Here is an 18,451-nt window from a genome sequence, read left to right on the forward strand (position 1 = left end):
AAAAAAAGTTCCAGGCTAAAGCAGAAAATCTTCATTTTATTTTTCAATTAGAGAATAATCTTAAAGAAGGAAGACCTTTTATTATTAGTATACCCTTTATAACAAATCATGCTTTAAGAACAACAACAAAAAGGCAACAAGGAGTTGAGATATGCCATTTGCCTTTTGTAAATTCCACTTCCAACATTCACTTCCTCAGTCTAAGTGCTGCAAGCAGCGTGGTTATAGAATCCTCGGGAACCTTCACAGGGTTCTGTCTCATTTAGGTCCTAAAACATTTAGAAAAGTGAAATGATCCAGATGATTCCGCCAAGAACTAGAAAGAAGCCGGGCGTGCGTCCTTCAGGCAGGGCCAGTGGTCAGAGTGCAAACTGTGGCCCAAATGCGGTAGGGCTAGAGTTTGGTTTTTTGTTTTTGTTTTTTTTTTTGTTTTCCAGGCAAACTTATTTCTAAACACACAAAACAATAAGCAGATGCGATATTAGTCTGAACAATTCTCAAACACAAATCCGAAAAGAGGAACTGGGAATGGACAGGAATGGCGAAGGAAGGCCAGAGCGCACTGCTCACTCCCTGCCCACCCCAGCAAGTCCCGACCCGGCTGATCCAGAAGCAACTGGGCTCTGCGGCTCAAAACGTGCGCGCTGCCGTGGACTTGGCCCCGCAGCCCGGCAAGCCCACAGGGACCCACATTATCACTGAGGACCTTGTGCCAAGTAAGGGAGAGGGACAATGTTGCAGAAATGTTCTCGGTTTAGCTCCTACAACAGCTCCTTCCAAGGCGGAGATGTGTTCAAGCCCAGTTTCGAGACAGAAGGGCTCATGGTTGGGAGGAGTGAAGGAAGCCTTGCAGCACCTCGGCTTTCCACTCGACTCCGCCGGGCGCGGGCTGTCAATCCGGAGAGCAGGCAGCGCCCCGGGACCCGGCCCCGAGAGCGCAAGCGGTGACCGGCCGCTGGCCCGGGACGCCGGGCTGCTGCAGCGGGACCGGGACGCAGCGCGCACTCCTCGTGCGCCCGCTCCGCAGAGCGTTGGGCAGCAGCCGCAGGGCGAGGGCGCAGCGTGGACCGGACACCCGCCTGCGGTCGTCCAGGAGCCCCGCGCCCGTGGCGAGCTGCGCGTGCGCGCGGGGCTGCCGGTGGGCACCGGTTGGCAGTGCCATCGCGAGCCCCCCAGCTGTGCCTTCCCCTTACCGTAGCTGCTCTCCGGTCACCAGGACCTCAGCCATGCGCTCCAGTTCCCGTTGGTGCGCCTCGCCATTCCCACTGGTGCTGCTGTCGCTGCCACCGCTGCCAGCGCTGCTGCCTTCCTCCATGGTCGGGGCTGCGCCGCTACCACTGTCTTCACTGTCCGCCGCCGCGGGTTCGGGTGTTTAGCTCAGCCTGCCCTCACAGCGGCCGCCCGCGCCATCTTTGTCAGGGGCAGAGCCCTGCTCACAGGCGATTGGCTGAGCAAGGAATCCCTGCGGGCCGGCTGAGGCGCTCGGCTACCGCTGCTCGGGTTTGGGGGCGTGGCCTGAGCCTAACGTGGTCGAGGGCGGAGCCAAGGGAAGTAAATATAAACATCTGGGCGGGGCTCCGAGCAGCCGGGCTTTTGTTAGTGGAGGCTGCTTGCTTTACCTGCAAAGCTCAGGCTGTGGGTCCCTGGGGACTCGCGGTGGGTGATTAAACAAATACTAAGGTATTTCTATTATACATTCTCTGCTCCGCAGTGCCAAGGAGGGTAAACATAATAGCAAAATAGCCTAATAGTGGGAAATTAACATTGTGTCATTGTAGGTCATGTAGAAATTGAAGATTCCTCTGACCCAAACAGCTACTAAGCTTGTGTAGTCAATAAAGAATGTTTATTTGGAAATCAGGCATAATATGCTATTTAATTGCTCTTCTGCAATTACCCAGATAAATAGGCTTCACCTCAATTTCCTCTATTACAAAATAAACGTAATTGTGACTGCCACGGACATGCTCCATTACAAATATTTCTGATGCTTTATTCCCTTGTTTTGTTTTCAAACTACCATAAAATGTGTAAGGTAGCAAGCTTCCAGAGGTCTAATTTTCTAAATCAATGAGATAATAAGTGTAACGAGTAAAAAGCAAATGCATGTCATTCTGCCTTCAAAATGCTCTTAAAACTGCCACTTAAAATAGAGTTGGGATGGAATGGTCTAACTCACAGGGATCAAATGAAGAATGTGGAAAGGATTTTTCCTAATACCAACTAAATGTTCTGTTATTCCCATACAGAGTTAGAGCCTGGTCTACAGGAAGACAGTAATACCAATGGCAAAGATTTTTTTTTTTTTTAGCTGCTTATGTGTGTGTGTTTTGTTGTATTTTTTTAAAGCAGTATCTATGCATTGCATTATTTTTTTTTAGAAATATCTTTAATGTCTGGCTTAATAGAGCACAGCCAGATTCTCATAAACACTTCTGCACATCATCTGTTGCAGTACGTTTTTTGTTAGATACATATAAGTTAAACTGGGCCTGATACAAACATGTAGTTGCACTGATTTTTTTTTAAAGCATCTTGAAATACTTGTACACTTCTGTGCATCCTTCTCTAGTCTCCTTTGGCTATACGGTCAGAATCAATGCATAGGTGATCCTCTATTGAGTTACCAAGATGGTAAATCTCACAGAAGGAGATTGTCCATCTTCCATCCTGGGAGTAGTCACTGGTGGATTCCAACCTCCAGAAGCACCTTTTTTTTAAAATCATTATCTCACAGACTTCTAAATTGCAGATATGTAGTGGAATCTATAGAACAAAAATGAAAAGGAAATGAACACCGAGAAACAATTAGTTGGCTGTTTTAGAGCAGTGCTGCATCCCAAGAGTATTTATACTGAATAGCCTATAGGCGTATTTTCCTTTACTTAGTCTGTTGGCTTTCTATTATCATATCTTCTCTTGGCAAATGTAATGCCCCCCCACACACACACATCAAAATAGAGATTGTAAAAAAAAAATTATCATTAGGTGCCATTCAGTTGAGAGGACTCCAACTTATAAGTGACATTAAGTATAATAAATAGAATGAAACTATTGCAGGCTGATGGATATAAATAATAACCAAAAATCCAGACCACTTTGCAGTAGGGAAGATGTAGATTTATTAGAGAATAAGAAAATCCTGCAGAAGGAGAATGTACATTGCCTAGGAAAAAGGCAAGCTTGTATCTACATGCAACAAATGTTCGGATTTTCTAGGGTAGTTTCTCACAGGAGCGTGTTTTTCAGAAGTACCGGGATGTCAGGTATTTGTATATCTTTGGCTGTAACCACCCCTATTCTGCATGAGCACAAACTTCATCACGGACTCGGGTGCAAGGAAATCTGGGAGACTCACAATGAGATGCTGATGCATACACAGGTCTCTCTTGTCTCTGAGTCGTCATTTTAGGTCTCTGTGGTTGAGTAAGTCCTTGCTGTGTGTGTATGTGACCCAGCTTCATTCAGTCTTGTTTATCTTCTGAAAAACCCCTTAGTTCTGGGTTTCTGAGATAATTAATTCTCCTTTGGCATTAATACCCTTTTAAGTCCAAGCCTTTGTTTCCTAAATGTGCTTACGTTTTAACAAATGCTTAGCTCGGTGTATGTCAAAAAGTGTATATAAGCCATGATGCTAGAACGTAATGTGTGGGTGTGTAAGCAGGTTACTTTGACTTTTTAAAATTTTATTTTCCTAATTTCCTAGGTCATGGAAATATGTTCTTTTGGCTTTTCTTTGCACCTTACTAGTTCCCTAGGTCAAAACTATGTTTTTTTTTAAAAAACTCAGCAAATTATACTTTGTCCAAAACCATCTCCACACTCTATGCTGTGCTTAAACTCATCATTACAGCCACTGGGCCAGCCCATCTTACCAACGATATTCATCTTCTCTGCCAACATTCTACTTTTCCACTTTAAAAGTCATTGCTTGAGCACTCAGTTTGTGCTTTATATGGCACTATGGAAGCTCCAGTGGGCTAGTGGCAAGGAATTGCACTGCCAACCCAAAGGCACTTAGTTCTAATCCATCACCTGCTCTGTAAGAGAAAGATAGGCAAGCACCTCCAGTGTGATTTTGGAAAACTCACTGGAGAATCAGCTCTGAGTCAGTTCTGCTCAACAGTATATAACAACATTCTTTCACATACCTGGCATAAGCAGCTCTTTCACCAAAATAATTTATCTAAATATTTACAAATACAGCATCGTGGAAGTACTATCCTGCTGTAAATATTTTTTATCCCTATAAATGCATTCATATTTTAATTTCAATGCCATTTTTAAAAATTGTGTCTTATAAAATACTTGTTTTAACAGTGTACTTTTCAGTGATTGGTAGTACTGCAGGCTTATCTTTGAAACTGTTGACATAGATCTACAGTGTTAGTCTATACTTGAGCCTTAGTTCTGCCGACCGTACTGAATCATGTACAAGCATACCAACCTCTCGATAGTTGTATATGTATCAATGGCCTTCTAAGAGTTAGTTCAGTAAAACAAATTATAGTTGATGAAAACAAACACTTCAATCACTGCATAAAGTGAAAAATTCAAGGTAAGAAAACACCTGATCCCACAACTCCAACAACAAAGAGCATAATGTATTTATTTATTTAAGTTCATGAGGGAAAAGGAAGCTTTGGGGGCACTGGTGGATTGGTTTTGCTCTTTGTTTCTCCTATGTGCTGGCATACCGAATCACACATTGCTCCACTGGGCTGGAAGAGAGACCAGACCCTCTTTCCAAACTTAAGGAAAGATTGGTAAATGGCCTTCTGAGGATAGTGGTGTTACTGTCACTGGGTGATAACTCTTGGTGTCACACTACCCTGTTCCTTCCTGTGCATGGAGTTTTCAACATAAGCCACGAAGGGCCCAGTACCATGCCACATCCTTACACCCAATCACAGTTCCTCAGAATTTGTCCCCTCTCCCACTACCCAATAGGAGACCCTCATATCCTGAGGGCACTGTGGGCCACTCACACCTTGACCCTGAGTGCTGGAGGACACTAGTTAGTCACAGCCTCAGCAGACATTAAGGTCATGTTGGTGTCACCCTCTCTGATGCCACTATCTGGGGACATAAGCTGAAAGGAAAAGTTGTTACAGTCCTCAGAATACAGAATGGAGCATGAGAAGTATAAGCAAATCTGTCTCAGGAAAAACATAGAGCTCGAATGTTCCTTAGAAGCAGGGATGGTGAGATTTTTGTCTCAGACTTTCGACGTGTTATCAGAAAGGGCCTGGAGGACAATCATGCTCGGTAAAGCAAAAGGTCAGAAAAGAAAGTGGAAGGTTGTCGAACCGAACTGACTCAGTGGCTACAATAACAGGGATGAGATGGATGGTACAGGACCGGACAGTGTTTCACTCAGCTGTAGACAGCATTCCACTGAGGCAGTACAAATTGAAAATCACTCTTTGGCTCCAAGCTGACTCTCTGGTAGGTTTCCAGAGGCTGTAAATCTCATGGGAGGAGATGAGACCTCTTTTTTTCTGCAGAACTCATAGGGGATCCGAGCCATCAGAGAGGAACTCATTTGGGGGTAGCCATGCAACTCCCTACAGACTAGAACCACTGGAGGCAAGGAGTTTTAAGAACAAGGGAAGACATTTTCCATCTCTCCCTGTCCTTTCTGCATCCACTTTCGATAACTTGTGACTGTTAAGTCTTTCTTTGCCCCCGCCCCCCATTTTTGCAAGGTATGTAAATCTAAGAGAGACTTAGAATATATGTAAATCTTAAAGGAGCTTAGTGGTAAGGAGCTGCAATGCCAACCAATGCAAGGCATGAAGTTCGAATCCACCAGTTGCTATGCTGTTGAGAGAGAGGGGCAGTCTCCTTCTGTGTGATTTATGGCCTTTGAAAACCCGCTGGAGGGTCAGCTATGAGTCAATTCTGACTCCACAGTGTACAACAATGTTAATCGAAGAGTGTTTGGGGGTTTTATTTTGCCCTGAAGACTTTTGAAATGTAACTTTAGAGGAGCCTCCCACATCTTTGTTTCCTGCAAGGAGGTATCGGCCATTAGGACACTGGGATGTTAGCAATTTTATGTTCAACGTGATTATGAGTTGGATCCACTCAGCTGTGTAAAGGGTATGTTTTCTGTTTTTGCAATCTCTTTATAGAGTTTCTAAGATATATCACATTCCGTTGATTTGGATGAAAGTATACAGGGCAAATTTGCTTTCAATTCCACAATTTATAAAGATTTTCTTTGTAATAGGAGTTGCAGCCGTGTAACAGCAACGGGCCTGCTTCTTCCCTGGCTTCCCTTCATCCATTTCTCCTTCCTTCATGCCCCCTCCTACCTCTGAGCTTTGTTTTGGGGCAAATGCTTCCTTTTTGGTCTCACATGATTGACGTCCTGAGGGCATCCATCACCAGCCTTCTAGTTTATAGGCTTGTTATTTGACTGTTAGGGTATGTGCAAGGACCATAGTCTCTGTCAGACCAACAAACTTGGGGCATTTAAACCTTTTCCCCCCTTCAGTTTTTGTGGTGAGATCTTCTGGATTGGGATATTTCATCCTTACTTTTCCCTAACAGTGGGAACTCCTGCCTGGAGCAAGTGGGCTCAGGGAACAATATCATCTACAGGACGGGGTCGGGGGAGAATTACAGAGATGACAATTAGTCTAGCACTGTGAGAGTATCAGAGGGGCCAAGGACTCTGGCTGGACTTGTCTGAGTCCTTATTCCACTTGGTCAAGTTCATCATCCTCTTTTTTCAAATACCAAGATCAGATCAACTATCCCCTTGGTAGATGGGAGAATGACAGGAAAAGAATGAGTCCTCTTGTGACAGATGCGGCCTCTGAAGTGCTTCCTCAGCTCCATTCACTCTTCTACCTCTTCCTGTTGAGTTCTTCTGGTTCCCCAAATCAGTGCTTTGAAGACTTTCCACAAGGAATAAACAGCTTTGTGTGTTTCCAACCCATCAAAGACTAATGCTTGCACAAAATTCAGTAAATATAAGAAGACATTTAAGTCAAGTTCAATTTGTTCTTAAGGTTAGTAGAAAACCATTCAGTCATTTTGTTCTCCCTGTTGGTAAGTGATTTGTCTCTGTGCTGGTATTTATCTATCACAGGCGATGGTCCAGGCCCTTAGGCCACGCTTGGAGCAGTACTGGTGTAGGTAACGCTTGCTAAGGATGGGGTATTGAATATCCTGCGGACTGCCAAAAGAATAAACCACCCTGACACGGAAAAGGTGCGTCGGGGTGCTCCTTGGAGTCAAGGATGGTGAACTTTATCTCACGGACGTTTGGCATGTTACTAGTATGGCTGTGTCCTTGGAAAAGAATACTAAGCTTGGAAAAGTAGAGGGTCAGTGAAAGAGAAGAAGCTCCACAAGGAAATGACTGCAGCACTAGCCCTCAGCACAGAAGAGACCGTGAGGACGGCCCAGGAGCAGACAAAGTTTCAGTCTACTGTGCACAGGCTGGGCTTTTGTCAACTTGACAGTACCTAACAACAAAGGAAGAAAGGTGGGCAGCAACAGTCATCAAGGTGGACTTTAACCAGTAAAATGTGTAAAAGAATATTGCCAGCAGCAAGTAATAGATGTTGGAGAGGATGTGGCGAGAAAGGAACACTTATGGATTGTTCATGGGATTGTAAAATGGTGCAACCATTCTGGAAGGCAATTTGGCGCTTCCTCAAAAAGCTGAACATAGAAATTCTATATGACCCAGCTATTCCACTACTTGGAATATACCCTGAGAATATGAGAACAGAGGCACAAACTGAGATTTGTACACCAATGTTCATCGCAGCATTATTCACCATAGCAAGAACATGGAACCCACCCAAATGTCCAATCACAAACGAATGGATTGAGAAATTATGGTACATTCACAAAGTGGAATACTATGCAGCACGCAGGAGCAATAACTTTGTCAATTATTACCTAACTTGGGAGAGACTGGAGAGCATTATGCTGAGTGAACAAACTCAGTCCCACAAGGACAAATATTGTATAAAACCGTTATTGTAGATGAGTATAAGGATCCAGGAGGGGAGGTAGAGGCTGGAAGCAGAGGAATGTGGATGTGCAGGGGGAATGGGGGGATTAATCATTGGGTTATACAATTTGATGGGGGGGGGTGAGGGAAATGGAAAGCATTTGTTCAAGTTTGTATTTGAATTTTGTAAACAAACTAGTAGAAAATGAAAATATATATATAAAAGATAAAAATTTTTAAAAATGAATACTGCCAACTCTGAGGTTTAAGAACTGTGTTGTTGTTATGTACCACAGAGTCAGAACCGCCCAATAGCTGATCCTTCTGCAGGTTTTCAGAGGCATGGGAGCAGAGTGCCCACCCTTCTCCTGCGAAGCAGCTGCTGGCTTCAGACCACATGCCTTTGGGTTTGTAGTACAGTTTTTCTTGCTACTAGGCTGCTAGAGCTCCCTAATAACGGTGAGATAAAAAATTTCATTTTACCCACAATTTAGGTCTTTGTCCTTGGCCCCTGAGAAATAAGCGGTAAAATATCAGAATTCCCCCAGTGCCCGAGCTGCAGCCTCAGGATCACGTTTACCTAACAAGTTACTCTGATGACAAGGACCAGTCGGCAAAGGCTGATCCAGACAGACTTATCTGGCATAACCGCTGACCTCAAGGGAAGTAGACAGATTACATCAACTGTGCTCATGTAACTGAAAGACAGAAACAAAACCCATTGTGTCAAAAAAATTCCAAGCCAATCTGAAGACTGACCAATACTCTAACTTGTCTGCGCTCTTTCCTAGAGGCTCCAGGCCAGTTTGCAGTTCCTTATGATGTCAGAGGATTTCCAATATCTTTACTATTAATGGAAATCCTGATTCCCTTTTGTCATCATTTTTAATCTAAGTCAATGGTGGACAATTGGCAGTCTAACTGTCTTGTCCAAGTATTTCTGTTGATAAAATCACCAAACCAAAGCTCCTGCCACTGAATCCATTCTGACTCATTGTGCTCCTTCACTGTAAATCTATCTTTATGGGAAGAAACTATTTCTCTTCCTTGGAGCTACTAGTAGTCTCAAACCAATGACCTTTTGATTAGCTGTCCCATATGTATCAAATTATGCCACCAGCAATGAATCCTTTAAAAATGATCTGTCTGGTCTTTAAAAAGAAATGTAAAGCTAGAAAAGAAAAAAAAAATTTGTAACCAAATTCACAGCTGCTGGCTTATGTTTAAAAGTCTTGTAATTTTTTAATTATCTTTTTGCAATAATGGAAAGAAAACATTTGGGGGGGTAAATGAAACTTTAAGTAAGGTCAGCATTTACTTGTCGTCTAATTCCACCCCCAGCCCTGCCTCACTTCTGGGGAACGTAGTCTCAACCTTCATTTCCAGTAGTTCCTTGACAGAAAGTCCAAACATCCTTAATATCGCTGTCTGTACTGCCACCTGGAGATTTGTTTTGTAATGACATGTTCTTAAACAAAGTTGGGTGAAGGTTGTCCATTCTTTCTGATACTTCACTGTTCATTCCTTTTTGACTTCTCTGATACCACATCCACATAGAACCAGTTTCCTATATAGTAAATTCTCCTTTTTAAATGCTTAGAATGGGTTTTTTCTCTGTTTCAACCTTGACTGACTGTTATTATCAACTATTTTACATGAAAGTAAGGCAATACAAAGAGAAGCAGGACCCTATAACCAATAAGGGACAGAATAAGTATCTGAACAGGCAACAAAGTCCCTGGACATCATCACAACTAAGAGCTAAAGACTATCTCCACTGCACCTTGGTGGACCCAACAAGTTACTATTGATGTTAGTAGAGTCTGACCGGTGATAAGCGGGTGTGTGCAGCATAGAATCACTCTGTATCGGTTCCAGTGCTGTGAATTTTCACCAGCTGACCTGGAGGCGTATCTCTCTTATCAAGTGCCTCCACACGGCTTGAACATCCTTTTTTTTTTAACTTACAGTTTAGCATGTAACTCTTTGTGACACCAGGGAAATTAGGGCCCGGACTCTATCTAAACCAACACCTTTATGTTCTAAAATTTTTTTGAACACTCAAGATTAATTTTACGTACAGTAGGAAGAAAGTTTTGAGTGTCAGTTGAGAAAAACAATCTATTATATTTGGAGGAACCAACATCCCAAAGACCCTGGACTTCTCAACAGAAATGATGGAGGCAAGTGAGAGTGGAAGAACATCTTTAGAAGTGCTGGGAGAGAAAGTTTTCAAAACACAAGTCTGAAGAAAGCAAGTTAAAAAATAAATGGAATGGCTATAGATTATCAGGATGTTCAGATTAACAAAATTCTTTTTAAGTATGAAAAAGAAACCAGAAATCTGCATTTCACGCACATGTTCAAGAAAGTAAGTGAAATAAAAATATGTTACGATAAAAGGCCACTAGTAAAATCATGTTGCCAGGAAATGTGCTGCAAAAGGAATCCAAAAGGAAGTCCTTCATGCTGAGGGGAAAGGATTCCAAAAGGAAACGTAAAATTTAATTAGGAAGAAAGTGTGTAATGAATGAGAAATACCTGCATAAATAAAGATTTTCCTCCCTGTTAATTTTTGTAAAATGCTTATAGTTGTTTAAAACACAATTGTAATATTTGTTGGCTTTTTGGACTTTTTAAAAAAGTTCACAGGGAGCGCTGATGGCCTAGTGGTAAGAAACTGCGCTATAATCCCAAAGGCACATGATTCAAAACCTCTAGCTGGTCCACAGAAGGATGGGCAGTCACCTCCCATGTGATTAACTGCCTCTGAAAACTCACCAGAGGGTCAGCTACGGTTCCTACCCAACAGAACACAACAGCAACAACAACATTCTAAGTTCTTCTGCACTGGCTTAGGAGAGGCAACTGTTAAATTATAAAGGTGTTTTTGAACTGATTGCAGCTGCATAGTTAGCTTGACACTGGCCATGGTGGGAAGAGTTACACCACAGTCATCAGTGCACACTATATGCCGGAGCGTCTGTTTGTTTGTTTTTAAGACCAGTGGTTAAGCATAGCCAGCACCTCATGGTTCATAGCATCAGCAAATGCAAGACATACGGCACATATATAAAAAAATCACAGAAAGGCAGTCTTAACAGACCTGTGTAACCACAAGCTTTCTACATTACACATGAAGTAGTGCAATATTAACTCTAAAAATTAAAACAAAACTCATTGTAATCATGTTGATTGCAACTCAGAGCTAGCCAACAGGACAGACTATAACTGCTCCACTGGGTTTCCAAGGCTGCAAATCGTCATGGAAGCAGAGTGCCACACATTTCTCCTGTAAAGAGAAAAAGGATGAATCCCTGACCTTTTAATTAGCAGCTCAGCAAGTAACCACTGTTATGTGCTTAAGTGCTAAGGACACCTATAAAATAGACGGTTGTTGCTATTTTTTTAGGTGCTGTGAAGTTGAAAAAACCAATAGTGACCCTCCAGCAGCTTCTTCGAGGTAGTAAACGGCATGGGAGAAAACACCTCATCTTTTTATTAGGATGGATATTTTAATGAGGGAGGTCTGGTAGCCTAGCAGTAAGGAGTTGCACTAGCAACTCAAAGACACATGGTTCAAATCAACCAGCCACTTCACAGGAGAGAGATGGACAGTTTCCACCCGTGCGATTAACTGTCTCTGAAAAGCAGCTGGAGGACCAGCTATAGGTCAGTGCTGACTTGACATACTGTACATATTTTAATGGGCTAAATAACTAATGTAAGATTCATCAACAATCTGCGTTATGCAGATGACACAGCCCTGCTTGCTGAAACTGAGGAGGACCTGAAGCGCTTGCTGCAGAGGGCCAAGGACTGTAACCTTCAATATGCACTGAAGCTCAACATCAAGAAAACAAAGATTCTCACCACTGGGTTGACTGGCAGCATCAGTATGGATGGTGAAGAGATTGAAATAGTTAACAGTTTTCGTTTACTTGGTTCCAAAGTTAACACTCTTGGCAACAGCAGCCAGGAAATCAAGAGATGAATTGCATTGGGAAAGTCAGCTGTCAGTGACCTCTCCAGAATACTGAAGAGCAATCACATCAGGCTGGAGACTAAGGTGTGTCTGATCCAGGCTATCATCTTCCTAATTGCGTGCTATGCGTCAGAGAGCTGGATGATGACTAGGGATGATAGAAAGAGAATTGATGCCTTTGAGCTGTGGTACTGGAGAAGAGTGTTCAATATACCATGGACTGCTAGGAGAACAAACAATTTCATCCTGGAGAGGGTAAAGCCGGGCTGCTCCTTGGAGTCAAGGATTCTGAAGCTTTGTCTGACATACTTTGGACATGTTGCAAGGAGGGACTGGTCCTTGGAGAGGGACATCATGTTTGGGAGAGTGGAGGGATGGCACAGGAGAGAAAAACCCTCGATGAGATGGATCAATTCAGTGATTGGGGTAATGGGAGTAGGTGTGTCAGAGACAGTGAAGTTGGCACAGGATAGAGCACAGTTTAGGGCTTTTGCACATAGGGTTGTTATGAGTTGCAAGTGACTCGATGGCACATAATAGCAACAACAACAAATAACTAGTGAAACAACGTTGCCATCAAGTTGATTCCAACTCATAGTAAGCCTGTGAGGAAATAGTAGACCTGTCTCTTGGAGGTTTTAAGATGCTGAACATGTCTCCAGGAGAGACCAGTCCCTGGAGAAAAATATCATGAAAGCAGAAGGTCAGAGAGAAAGAGGTAGATCTCAGAAAGATAGACTGACATAGTGACTCCAGCAACGGGCTCAAATACAGCAACTGTTGCCAGGTGGTGCAGGACAGTTTAAGTGTTTTCTTCTTTTGTACATAGGGGCATGACGAGTTGGCACTGAAGCAGGACATCTAACAACAATAACAAAATCCTTCAAGAAGCAGGCTCTCACACCTTTATCCTTCAGAACCATTGTTGGGTTCTGATTACTGATCTTTCAATCACCAGCTTCTAGGGCTCTATACATACACAAAAGAAAAGCTAAAATATCAATAGTGAAATTATAACGTAATTCCAAAAATTACTTATATTTGTACAGTTCACAAGCAAGTAGAAAAAGGCAGGGATGGTGAAGAACACAGCAAAGCAAAAACGAGAAATAATAAAAAGATCCAGAAAAAGAAAGTTAGATTCATCAAGAAAGACTGTACTCCTGCCCACAAAACAAGTCTCAAAAATTTAAAAGGATTAAAATCATAAACTGGGGGTTGGGGTGGGGAGGGTGGGGAGAAAAGTGCAACAATGAATAAATGGAAATCCAAAATCTCTGTAAATGTTCATTGAAATTAATAAAAAATACAACAGCAAAAAAAATCATAGAGAATGTGTTCTCCAACAATAATAGATTTATAATAAAAAGAAATACTGTTAAAAAAAAACAAAAACAGAAATTCAACAGCTTACATCTAAGTAAAAAAGGGAATTATTCTGTCAACTAAACTGATAAATTCTATTTGGTAAAATAAAGAGGTCATTTATTTAAAAAAAAGAATTATTCTAAAATTGTCTGCAATTATTATAAAAGAAGATAGAGTAGTAAAGACTATATCATTATAAAGAATTTGAAGAACTATGACTTCAAGTACCTCAAGAATCAACTAATATGGCACACACGTCATACCCAACCAAGATGACTAGGACTCATTGAGCAGTGTTGTTATGTACTGCTCAACTGGAACTGACCCATGGCTGACTCCCTAGCAGGTTTTCCGAAGGAGTAAAAACATGGGAGATTGTCCATCTTTCTCCTAAAGTGGCTGGTGGATTTGAACCTGTGTGCTTTTGTGGGTTGGCAATGTAGCTTCTTACCACTTGACCACCAGAGCTCCCTTAACAACAGCATCTAAGAAGAAAGAGAGGGAGACCTTCAATGAGCTAGATTGACACAGCGACTGTAACAATGGGTCCGAGCTTATCAGAGGCCAGGAGGACGGTGCAGGATGGGAGGAGGTTCGCATCTGCTATTGTGTCCTGGTCAACCTGATGGCCCTTAACGGTAACAACTCTGGATAACTACAGTTCCCAGAGAAATTACAAAGAGTATTTAAAATTCGTTTTCAACCTTGTGGAACTTAAAAGTAACAGCAAAATGGATAAGATGCAGCTAGAAGGAAATGGCAAAAAATAAGGCTCCAGGAATAGATGGTATACCAATTGACATATTTCAGTTAACAGATGCTGCCCTGGACGTGCTCACCAAGTTGTGCCAAGAAATCTGGAGAACGACCACTTGGCCAACTGACTGGAAGAGATCTATATTTGTTCTATCCCAAAGAAAGGTGACCCAATAGAATGTGGAAACTACAGAACAATCTCACTGATTTCACATGCAAGGAAGATTTTACTGAAGATTATCCAAAAACGACTGGAACAGCACATCAACAGAGAACTACCAGAAGTCCAGGCTGGGTTTAGAAGGGGTCGTGGTACTAGAGACATTGTAGCTGATGTTAGATGGATCTTGGCTGAAAACAGGGAATACCAGAGGAATGTTTATCTGTGTTTCATTGACTATGCAAAGGCATTTGACTGTGTAGATCATAACAAACTATGGCTGACTCTGAGAAGAATGGGAATCCCAGAACACTTGATCGTTCTAATGCGAAACTTATACTTGGACCAGGAGGCAATCGTCAGAACAGAGCAAGGGAACACTGCATGGTTCAAAATTGGGAAGGGCATACGCCAGGGATGCATCCTATCTCCATACCTTTTCAACCTACATGCAGAACAGATTATCCGGGAGGCTGGGCTCTATGAGGAGAAATGTGGGGTCAAGATTGGTGGACTATTTATCAACATCCTGCGTTATGCGGATGACACAACCCTGCTTGCTGAAACTGAAGAGGACCTGAAGCGCCTGCTGCAGAGTGTCAAGGACTGCAGCCTACAATATGGATTGAGGCTCAATGTCAAGAAGACAAAGATTCTCACCACTGGACCAATTGGCAGCATCAGGATGGATGGTGAAGATTGAGATTGTACACAGCTTTACTTTGCTTGGCTCCATAGTCAACAGTCTTGGCACCAGCAGCCAGGAAAGTAAAAGGCGCATTGCCATGGGAAAGTCTGCTGTTAGGGACCTCTCCAAAGTACTGAAGAGCAATGGTGTCTCTCTGGAGACTAAGGTGCATCTGATACAGGCTTTGGTCTTCCCAATCACTTGTTATGCATCAGAGAGTTGGACAATGACCAAGGAGGATAGGAGAATTGATGCCTTTGAGCTGTGGTGCTGGAGAAGAGTATTGAGAATACCATGGACTGCTAGGAAAACAAACAGATTTGTCCTGGAAAGGGTTACACCGTGTGGCTCCTTGGAGGCAAGGATTCTGAGGCTCCGTCTAACATACTTTGGACATGTTGTGAGGAGAGACCTGTCCTTGGAGAGGGACATCATGCTTGGGAGGGTGGAGGGACGGCGCAGGAGAGGAAGGCCCTCTATGAGGTGGATTGATTCAGTGACTGGGATAATTGGGATGGGAGTGTCAGAGACAGTGTGATTGGCACAGGACAGAGGGATTGGCACAGGACAGAGCGGAGTTTAGAGATGTTGTACATAGGGCCACTATGAGTCGCAGGTGACTCAACGGCACATAACAACAAGTTTAAAAGCAGTGTTTAGTGGAAAGTTTGTGTGTTTACTACAAAAGAAGAAAAATCTATAGTCAGTGATAAGAAAAAGGCCAATGCAAAACTCCAAAACCAAGCAAATGTAAATATTTGAAACTTCCCCCTTTTTCTAAAGGCCACAAGCACACTGGTGAGTGTGGTAAGTTCTATGCCTGGAGTCCAGTGTTGGTTTCACAGGTGTGTGTCATTGGCAAAACTCATCACAGGGTAGAGTTTAGACAGATGAAGTTTAGTGGATTTGATTGATAAGTAAACCTTTAAGGTCAACTAAAATATAAAGGAGTCTTCTACTCTTCAAACACATGCTCCCAATGTGTTTGAAGAGTGCCCAGTGGTACACTCTGGGGGTACTTAAGATGGTGCAGTGAAGACAGTACACTTCCTAAGAACTTGGCAAAATATGACTTTATTTCAGGAATCAACTCAGACAGCGTACATCTCATACACAGTTCAGTTCTTGATGAGTAAATACTGCTGGGCAAGTCGGTTCCAACTTACAATAATGCTCCATCGGGTTTTCGAAGCTGCAAATCTAACATGAGGAAATAGTGTTGTTTTTCCCAAGGAGCCATTCGAACTCCCAGAAACTCACAGGGGTTTGCTTAGCAGTGCAACTTGCTATAGACTATTGTTGTTGTTAGGTGCTGTCGAGTACGACTCACTGCGACCCTGTGAACAACAGATCTGAACCCTGTTGTTTCCTGTGCCATCCTCACACTTCCCGACACACGTGAGCCCATTGTAGCAGTCACAGTATAGACTACACTAAGGATTATACTGTCAGCGATATTCAACAAAATCAAAGGGGGGGAAAACCAATCTTCTCAATGATTTACAGTCTTGGAAACCCAACGGAGGGCCAGCTATTGCGTTGCTCCTCAAGGTCCTGAATTTCTTTTGTACCGCCTTAGAAAAATCAAAAGGCAAACTAGACTGTTTTGTGAAATACGAAGCAATACTACCATCTAGTGGATAAAATGCTGACACCTCTTCTCTCCTCTCCCCTCTCCTCCCCTCAGTGTGGTGGTGGGGGGGGGGTGTGAGGGAGAGAGTGAAAGCAGATGTGTGTGTTTATGCGTGTGTGTGTGAGAGAGAGAGAGACATCTAGTAACAGTGCTTCAGTGTTCAACTGTTAAACAAAAGGTTGGCAATTAGAATGTTTACATTTTCATTTCAAATTTGGGGAAGAAACTCAGTCCCAAAACACATCAAATTTTGTTGTTGTTTGCCATGGAGATGAACCCACTCATAGCTGACCCTCCCGTGGGTTTTCAGAGGCAGTAAATCACATGGGAGGAGACTGACTCTCTCCCACGGAGTAGCTGGTGGATTTAAAGAGAATTAAGAAGCTAAGAAGAATAGAGCTAAGGTAAGAAAACACACCTTAGAAGGAAGGAATTGTAAGTATGGGAGAAACAGGAGAAAGTAGTGTCTTCTAAGTAGACCTAAGGTCACAATAAAATCACCTCAAAATAGTTTGGTTTATAGCAAAATTAATTTCATACTATAGGTAATAAAGTAGCTTAAATCTTAATACCTTTTGTTAAATAAAAGCAAACTTTCCTTATAAACAATTGGAGTCCCTGTAGTGCAAAAAGCTCAGCAGCTGACCAAAGGGTTGGGGATTTGAGTGACTTGGAAGAATGGCCAGTGTAAACCCCATGGAGTACAGTTCTCCTTTGACACACTAGGGTGACCAGGAGTCCAAATAGACTCCTAGGCTGCCACTGAGCTGCTTTCAACTCACAGTGACTCTATGTTGCTGTGTTGTTGCTGGGTCAGAACCAACCTGGAGCTGAACCTCTAGGTCTTCAGTCAGTAAACCTCAGAAGAGATTTGCCCATCCTTCTCTCACTGAGCAGCTGGTGGATGTGCATGCTTTTGGGACTGCACACGGCGTCCGAACACCACAACCTAGAGAAAATGGAATTGGCAGCAAACACATAGTGATGGATTTGTTTGATCCCTGGTAGTCTAATGGGTTAGGAGTTGTGCAGCTAACCCAAAGGTAGGCAATTCAAATCCTCCAGCTGCTCGGAAGGAGAAAGATGGGCAATCTCCTCCAGTGATTTACAGCCTCTCAAAATATGCAGGAGGGTCAGCTCGGGGTTGGTTCCAACACTGTGATACCTACGAAAGGGGTATTGAGGAAGCGCGGACAAATGAAGGCTTCTGTCTGGTTCACAGCGTCTCCATGAATCAGTGTCAATGTTACCTAAAAACAACAAAATCTGTGAGATTGCAGGGCCTGCCCAGTGCCAGAAAGGCCAACATCTGCCTTTAAGTACAGACTAGATACACAGACTAGATACTGAACAAGTAGTTCAAGCCCTTATCTCCCAAAGGGTTCCAAAGGCTACAAGAACTGGGGTGACTTTCTAGGGCTGCTTGCACACACATTCCCTCTCTACAGGGAACTTCTGAACTCCAGCAGGCAGGCTGCAATCAAAGGCCCCCTTACAGCTGTGTCCTAAGGGCAAATGGGCAGCTTCCTCATTTGCAGAACTGGATGAACCAGGGCCCACAAGACAGAGCTATGGTGGAAGCTTCATGAGCTTGCCAAATGCTTCAATCAAAATGCTCACTATTGCCCGGAAACATGGCAAGAAATGGGAGCTCTGGATGAAAATAAGGGGCAGGAAGCTTTCGGGGAAGGGTGGCAGGGGGCCTGGGAATAGGGTCTGTGTGGCCGGCGCCGGAAGGCCAGGCCCTGGGGACCTCCCCCCCAGAGCCCTAGCGCCAAGCGCCCCGCAGCTCCTCCCCTCGTCTCTCACAACTCCCATACCAAGGGCCCCGCCGCTCCGCCCTGCGCCCCCCGAAGCTCCTCCCCTCGTCCCTCGCAACTCTC

General features: G+C 43.4%; 2 protein-coding genes across 2 annotated transcripts in view; one reads left to right on the top strand and one right to left on the bottom strand.

The window, feature by feature from the left end:
* The window catches only part of DEPTOR (DEP domain containing MTOR-interacting protein), a 165,704-nt gene extending 149,512 nt beyond the window's left edge, over positions 1-16,192 (bottom strand). Inside the window, exons 1-2 of the mRNA XM_006879319.1 lie at positions 16,182-16,192; positions 1,194-1,495 (exon numbers count right to left, since the gene is read on the bottom strand). Of these exons, the coding sequence (XP_006879381.1) occupies positions 1,194-1,315 (122 nt within the window). The 5' untranslated portion in view covers positions 1,316-1,495; positions 16,182-16,192. The remainder of the gene's footprint in view (positions 1-1,193; positions 1,496-16,181) is intronic.
* The window catches only part of DSCC1 (DNA replication and sister chromatid cohesion 1), a 32,410-nt gene continuing 24,296 nt past the window's right edge, over positions 10,338-18,451 (top strand). Inside the window, exon 1 of the mRNA XM_006879474.1 lies at positions 10,338-10,349. Within this exon, the coding sequence (XP_006879536.1) occupies positions 10,338-10,349 (12 nt within the window). The remainder of the gene's footprint in view (positions 10,350-18,451) is intronic.

This window comes from Elephantulus edwardii, unplaced genomic scaffold, assembly GCF_000299155.1.
Source record: "Elephantulus edwardii isolate Elephantulus edwardi_28Jun2011 unplaced genomic scaffold, EleEdw1.0 scaffold00003, whole genome shotgun sequence".
NCBI lineage: Eukaryota > Metazoa > Chordata > Mammalia > Macroscelidea > Macroscelididae > Elephantulus > Elephantulus edwardii.